Source organism: Vipera berus, assembly GCF_964194415.1.
Source record: "Vipera berus genome assembly, chromosome: 1".
Lineage (NCBI taxonomy): Eukaryota > Metazoa > Chordata > Lepidosauria > Squamata > Viperidae > Vipera > Vipera berus.
The window spans coordinates 323,656,553-323,664,346 of NC_138202.1; the positions used below are offsets into that span (position 1 = coordinate 323,656,553).

The 7,794-nt window shown below is 38.6% G+C and overlaps 1 protein-coding gene across 6 annotated transcripts in view; it reads left to right on the forward strand.

The window, feature by feature from the left end:
* Window positions 1–3,060, forward strand: part of PPP1R21 (protein phosphatase 1 regulatory subunit 21) — a 34,522-nt gene extending 31,462 nt beyond the window's left edge. For all 6 annotated transcript variants that reach the window (XM_081331621.1, XM_081331624.1, XM_081331620.1 and 3 more), the window contains one exon: window positions 1,361–3,060. In XM_081331621.1, the coding sequence (XP_081187747.1) occupies window positions 1,361–1,390 (30 nt within the window). In that variant the 3' untranslated portion in view covers window positions 1,391–3,060. The remainder of the gene's footprint in view (window positions 1–1,360) is intronic.
* The last annotated feature ends 4,734 nt before the right edge of the window (window positions 3,061–7,794 follow it).

Genomic DNA, 7,794 nt, shown 5'->3' on the forward strand with positions numbered 1-7,794 from the left:
TTGTCTGCTCAGGGGTGGCCGATATTGTGAGTTAATTTGATGAGACATGAATGAGAAAACATGCATGCAGTTCTGTTATGGGAAAGCTAATTTTAACCCTTCAAGTCTGAATAAAATTTCTGCCTTCTAATTTTAAAATTACTGGTTACTTACTACTTTTATTTAAAGGGCTTCATAACAGACTGCTTCCTGACAATTTACATAAGATATACCAGTTTGAATCTTACATCAAGATTCAGACAAATTCAAACTGAGCATGCATGACATAAACCCAGTAACCAAACATTGAATTGTTAGAAATCAGTATTGTGAAATTCTTGAAGAAAGTAATTAATTTAGCTCCCGAACCATAATTTTATTTCCCACTAATGAAAAGTCTTCCTTTTCTTTCAAGTAGCCTTTTTATAAAAGTGCCTTGCTCACAGAATTCCTTCTAAATGAAGAGGTCAATGAGTTGAGCCTAAAACCATCTAACTGTGCTATGACTCACAATTTTTGAAATGTGTTAAATAATAAGCTTTATTTATATTTATTTTAAAGGGACGCGGTGGCTCAGTGGGTTAGGACACTGAGCTTGTCGATCAGAAGGTCGGCAATTTGGCGGGTCGAATCCCGAGTACCGTGTAACAGAGTGAGTGCCTGTTACTCGTCCCAGCTTCTGCCAACCTAGCAGTTCGAAAGCACGTAAAAATGCAAGTAGAAAAATAGGGACCACTACGGTGGGAAGGTAACAGCGTTCCGTGCACCTTTGGTGTCTTGTCATGTCGGCCACATGACCACGGAGACGTCCTCGGAGAAGCGCTGGCTCTTCGGCTTTGAAACGGAGATGAGCACCGGCCCCTAGAGTCAGAAACGACTAGCACGCATGTGCGGGGGGACCTTTACCTTTTACTATATTTATTTATCATTTTTATTTATAATATGCTTTTGTATTAAACAATTTTTGAAATAAAATTGAAACCATTTATTAAAGTTAGACCTCTTTTTAAAACCACCATTTGACTAGCTGGAAGATGCACTACCATATTTGTAGTATGAATCCAGCCAGCTGGCATATCAGTTGTCTACTCAGCAGTCTTGTTCATGTATAGAATCTGGTATTTCCTTACTACATTCCCAAGTTCCAAAATCTGGCTTGTAGCTAAGCTTTAACACCTGTGGCTTTTGTAAGTGGTGAGTTTTTCCCCTAATGCCAGTTTCCTGGTAAAATTAATTTTAAAAATAATAAATAATTTTAAAACTTTAAAAGAAGCCATGCATAACTGTTGCCATCTAAAAAACTGAGCTGGAAGCACAGAATCCAGTGCAATTATACAGCAGCATTTTTTTTATTATCATGTGTGTTTTTTCTTTGATCTAGGGGAATTCTAAGAAGAACAAAAGCCGATAGTATTGGTTGGCTAGCTGTTTTTACGATTGTGCTGCTGCAGAGGAAACACCGATGCTGGAACTGGATTTCAATTTGGTCAAATCACCTATTTGCCTGGATATGGCTGTAATTCAGTTTAGGCTTTGATGTTGTGCATAAAGTTGAAACCACACTGGCTTTGTTAGCCAGCAAAATCTAAACTGAATTTGGTGTGGTCAGAAACACAGGCTGGAAAATGAATATTGTATGGATAGCATGCATAGGACTTAACCATTTTTTTTCATCATACACTTTGGATAAGTTTTAATCTCTATCTCCAAACTTCTTCAGTTGTATATGTTTTGGAGCACACTAGATGAACAGATGGACATCAGTGCAGTAGCTGTCTTTTCATTAACTCCTACTCATCCATTCTTATCTGTAAGAAATAACCAACAAAAACAGATACATCAAGATTTTTTTTGGCATTGTCCACCTGTACAGTAGTATTGTAGTATGTCTTCTAATGAGTTTAGATTTTCTAAGAGAGGCAGCCTCAAAATGCTTATACTGAAACATTCAATACAATGTGACTAATACAAATTCCTATTGTAATGAACCACTGAAAGTATACAATAATAGTTTTTTTAAAATGAAGGAGATAAAAAGGACCAGAGAAGGAGTTAATATAAAATGGTGACGGACCTTTCTCTTATTTTTGTCTTACTTATTTTTCACACAAAAGTCATTACCAAGAAAGCACTCTCGCCAGCTGGAATAAGATGCAGAGAGGAAAAACACTGAAAAGGTCATCAGATAAAGGCTGGCATATAGGATAAGATATAATAAGATACTGAATTAGTAAGGCTGTGTACAGAAGGACTGCTGTGGAATTTGACGTACCCAAGAATAGGTCTGCATACTAAGAGGTGCAATGCAAATATTTGGGGTTTTGTTTGCAACTCTGCCTATAATTTTTACACTGTAGTTTGTTGTTTTCCCTATCCTGTTCAAGTCCTCTAGAGAATGGTGGCTTGTATCTTGAGATTCACACTACTTCTTTCATTGAGATATTTGTTTTCATATTCCAGCAGAATTCTAAAAGTCTTAACTGGTCCTGTTATAGAGGCTGAATCAGTCCTTGGTTGATTGCTCTATGGAATTTGATATTGCCATCTAAATATACTGATATTTCCATTCACTTTTTTGCAAGGGTTTCCTCAAACCTGAAATTCACAGAAAAGTTCACTATTCTATTAATTATACTAACCTATATGAGATAGCTGTTTTACTATCAGGTTACTCCACTGTATTAACTATGTCAATGTGCTTTATGAATGTAGAATAAATGCACTGCCAGTTAAATATTCCCTTTAGAAGTTTTTTGAAGGGTGATAGTGGTCCACAATTTCACAATAGATGTAGTATTGATCAACACTGTCTCGAGTAAGTTTTTATCTCATGTTTTATGTTTTTTTAAGAATATATCTGTACTACAGTGTCTGGAACAAATATTAAAAATCTTGGCTAATGGAAACACAGGAAGATTTTATGTATTGAAGAAAATAATGCTTTTTTTCAAAAACTAATCTTAAACTGATATTTGTAAAAGAGGAATTACCCTTGAATCACCTCAAACTGTCTAGAAAATTCATAAGATTTATTTAGATTGAAATACAAACTAAGAGAGAATAAATTTTAAAATGACTGGCTGATTTGACCTTGGCTATTTTCATATTATATTGCTGATTCCTGAAATCCTTTTGTTATCTCATTCTCAGCCTTTATGATAGTAAGGCAGCTGTTAAAGGGGGCTGGGTAAAAAGAGAACATCTGGTAGAGGAAGATTAATGAGAAGCTATAGAGGGAAAACTGCATGCAATTTTAGATATATAGAATGCTGGTTTACATTTGCAGGAGTTTTTTATACAATGAACCACATATGCACTGTGGTTTTAAAGGACAAAAGGACACATTGCAGCAATTTCGCCCTTTCTCTATTTTTACCTATCCTTATATATTAAATACCTTTCATCCTACATTAAGCTATATATTATCTGCATCTGCAGTTTGGGAACTGTTTTATTTATTGCTAGCTAATTGATTTCATTTCCTATTCATTTCTGTATAGGAATTGAACATGGGAAGCTTTGGTTTGGAATTGTAATCAAATGTTTTAGTACAGTACAGCTGCAAGCTAATGGAAGAATTCATGAAATGATATGTAAAGGTTGAAACACTTTACTATATACCTCTTGTTGAGGCCTGTCTGTTGCTACTTTGTTGATTTCTTTCTTGATTTTTGCCTTTCTGAACTCATCTAGAATGATATAAAATGTTGTTGTTCTTATTTGCGAAGTCGTGTCCGACCCATCGCGACCCCCATGGACAATGTTCCTCCAGGCCTTCCTGTCCTCTATGATATAAAATAGGTTAGCTAAAACTAGCATAAACAACCCCATAATTAAATTTATATTAAAATAAGTCACAAAGCAGTAATATTGTTATCCCTTCTCATGTAGCATATATTTGCTTAATCCTTTCTTATGCATATTTGTGCAGTGAGACAATCCTCTTATTTACTCATGTCCTAGAAAAAGATTTTTTTTAGCTGGGATACACTTTTATGTCTAGTTTTGTGGCAAGATACAAATAAGAGCCTTATTAGTGTGAATGATCTATCTACTTCAGTTGGTTTCTGGGGGCATTATTGGACAGTCACAGTGATCAGAGTTTACAACCTCCCAACTTGGCTGATTATTTATCATGGTGAGCTATATCTTATTTTAGCCCTAGTTTACTTGTTACAATGGCTGGGTCACAGATCTTATGAGGCCATGAGTCACGTTCATGGACCACAAGCAGCCTATAAAACCTTCTGGAGTAGGAAAGGCAACTTTGTCTTTTTTAAGAGTTGGGATAGGAAATTGAAGGGAGGGAATGCTAAGAGGTGAAAATGTGTGTTATTTGATTTTTAACCCCCCCCCCCTTTATTACAAGTAACTTAAAGTGGCAAACATACATAATACCCTGTCCTGTTTTCTCCACAACAACCACCCTATGAAATGGGTTGGACTGAGTGAAAATGACTGGCCCAAAGTCACCCAGGCGGCTTTCATGCCTAAGGCGGGACTAAAACTCACACTCTCTGGTTACTAGTCCAGCATCTTAATCATCACATCAAATTGGCTTTTCAAGGATAGGTTTTACTCTTCAAAAGTAAAAGCCCTTGAATGCTTTTGAAACAAAATGGTTGTCTGGTGTACTTCTTTGCAACAGATAGCATATCTGAAAGTGGAGGACATTGTCTTCAGTCATTTTTCATTCAGATCACTTCTTGGTTAACCTGTGTCTCACTGAGACCTGTGAATTCTCCAAACAATAGAGCCAATTAGCAAGATCTTCCTGAGATGCCTAATGGGTCTGGTTGATTGCTTGAGGATTTTCCAAGCACTTTGGCAGAAAGTCCTCCATAAGTTTTGTTCAACCTTGGAATTCAGAGATGACAAAGACACCAAGTATTCTCAATGCCTGCTGATTTTATCAAGTTTTTGAATTTACCAAGGAATCCAGGGAGATCAAGTAGCAGAAGTGATGCCTAAAGTTGCAGTGGTATAAGCCAAGGAATTAAAATATGAATTAAATATGAATTAAATTAAAATTAAAATTAAATTTAATTCATAAAATATAAATTAAATCCAGGTATCTCGATTTTGTGTGGCAAAGTGCTGTTACTTGTCTGTGCTTATTTCAATGACAAAATTGTGTTTAAGAGGGCCTTGTTAATGAAGGACAAAGAAAAACCTTCCTGCAGCACAAAGCATATTTGCTGAATATTTTGTCAATAAATGTAATTACTTTCAATCAGGTATAGATTGCTCATGAACATAATTCTATGAAAAGACTTGGAGAAGGCCATGCATGGATATTTGTGATTTGTTTGGTCTTGTGAATTTTCAAGAAGTGGCAAGATCCTTTGCATCAAAAACTCTGCCACCTGAGGATTAGATCCATGCCCCCACCTGGCTCTTTTGAGCAACTATATGTCTGCATTTGGACTCGAGATGACTAATGCTTCTTTGGGAGGAGGGTTGGTATCTACCATCTTGGAGGAGGTGGTGGTACAGCTGCTCCTGAAGAAGTATACTTGGGGGAGAAATTGATGTAAAAAGTGGGGTAATAATTGCAGAAAAGATGTGTAATAGAGCAGATGATCTAAAAGTGTTCCAGTGTGGGTTCTGATTAGATATATCAGGGGTGTTAAACTGGCGGCCCGCAGGGTGGATGCGTCACGCGCAGGCCATGCCTATCCCAGCTCCACAAAGGCAAAAAACGTTGCAATACGTCACGATACGTCACGTGACTCGATTGACTTTGACACCCATGAGATATATAATCAAAATGATATTACTATAGTTGCTATAGTGGATATTCTTTCCTGGGAACTAAATAGAGGGAGTGAGGCCCTCCTCATTCTACTTGCTGTCAGCAGCAGTTGATATGCCTGATTCTGGTATCCTTAAGCATTTTGAGAAGAGGGCTTCTGTTTTATAGTGTGCTCTTTCCTGAGTGGGCAGTTCTAGTTCATTGTATGGGACAAACAGGTGAAGGAACCCCTCAGTCCCTTCTCTGTGGGGTACCACAGGTCTTGCCTATTTTCCCCATATATCTATATCTATATAAAACACTATTAGAACTAATTAACATTCACACAATATCAGTATACTGTATATATCCCATAACTGTTAGCACTGTCCAATAAACATATTACTAAACTGAGTCCTGAAATTACTTAAGCCACTATTAATGGGCTTAAAACTATTGTTTTAAGAAACTCTTACTGAAGCCAGATCTACACTGGTTACATCCAGTGATAGAATGACCTTTTCAGAAGAACATCCCACGAAAGAGGAACGAGGAAGGCTAAAATTATACTTTCAGTTACATACATATAACTGGACAAACTGGGCACAAATTTCAGGGCTTAAGAGTTCTCCAGGTTGACCAGGTTTAAAAAGGAGAAGATAAAGAATAAAGTGCCTGTGGAAACTGGGTTCCCAGTTTTCCTAAAGGGTGAACATTGCAAAAGAGGGACTGAACACAGGGCCCAGATGGAAGGAAGCAGTAGTTCCTTAGCATCTCTCTCAGGCCAATTGTGATCAAGGAGATCTCCACCCAGCTCCATCTTACCTCAAACCTCCTCTTTCTCCATGCACCATAGATGGTCTTGCATTTTTCAGTGAAAATATTCATTTCATGCCAGAACACTTTGGATTGGAACTGCTTCACCCTGGCTGCCTCATTATGTCTGTGTGCCTGTGTGTTAATGAGCTGGAGAGGTCATTAAATGGAAGAAACACCCCCCCCCCTAAACTTGGTCTCCTTGTAAGAAGCTAAATTGTTAAGGCTTATAACCAGCCACCACTCTAAGACTGACAATTAACCTTTGAAGTGTAACAGAAGGTCTCCTTATCAAGGAAAGTGATAGTTTACTGTAAAACCAAAAAAAAGGGAGAAAAAACACACTCCAATATTTATTTGTGTGTGTGTGTGTGTGTGTGTGTTTTGTAAATCAGTCAGCTAGGCAATGCTGGCATTTTGTTTGTACTGCCTCCCAATGCCCAAACTGATTTTACTTTTGTGGTGTTCTCTAGCAAATTTACCAGTATTGGGAACCTGAGGCTTTGTAAGAGTTGTGTGCTTATAGTTCTTTAAAATAAATTCTGGTTCTTTTAAAGGACGCAATAAAGTAGAACTTCACTGGGTTTTCAAAATTGCCAGTGCAGCAGATTGAATTAGTTGTCCAAGTGTTCATCAGTTTCAGTAAATAATTTGGGCTGCACTCTTACGCCTATTCATCTGGAAATAAAGGTCATTTGAATTAAATAGGGTTTTTTGATTATTAAAATGTTGGAAGCCGAAGATAAGGAGCTGGTGTTTGGGTTTAAGAAGAATACATCTTTCCTTGCACAGCCAACAAGCCCATTTGTTGAAAAGCAAGGCTGAACCCTTGAGATGCTACCTTTCTATACGAAGAGACCGCATTGCCCTCTTCTGTTCTGAGCAATCCTGAACACTCGGCTGTACGATTTGGTCCAGGCTGCTTGGTTTGCCAACCCCGCAAACGGATGCTTCCTCGCTCTCTCACTCTCTGCTCGTTATCCGAAGGCAGGCTTTCCACGCGGCTGAAAGTTATAGCGCCTGCGCAGGAAATGGAGACCCAAACACGCCGGGCGGGGTTTTAGCTGGTACCCTCCGCCCAGGCTGGCCTCCCTCCACGTCGATTAAAGATGCCCCGCGGGAGTTAGCGGAACGCGCTCGGCTCGCCTTTGCCGCGGAGCAGCGAGACTCGATTGTCCGTTGCGAAGCGCCGGGAGGCGAAGACAAGCTGGCCGGAGGGGAGGGGAGGGGGCGGGCGCGGGACCCCCTGCGTTGCCGAGAGTTGC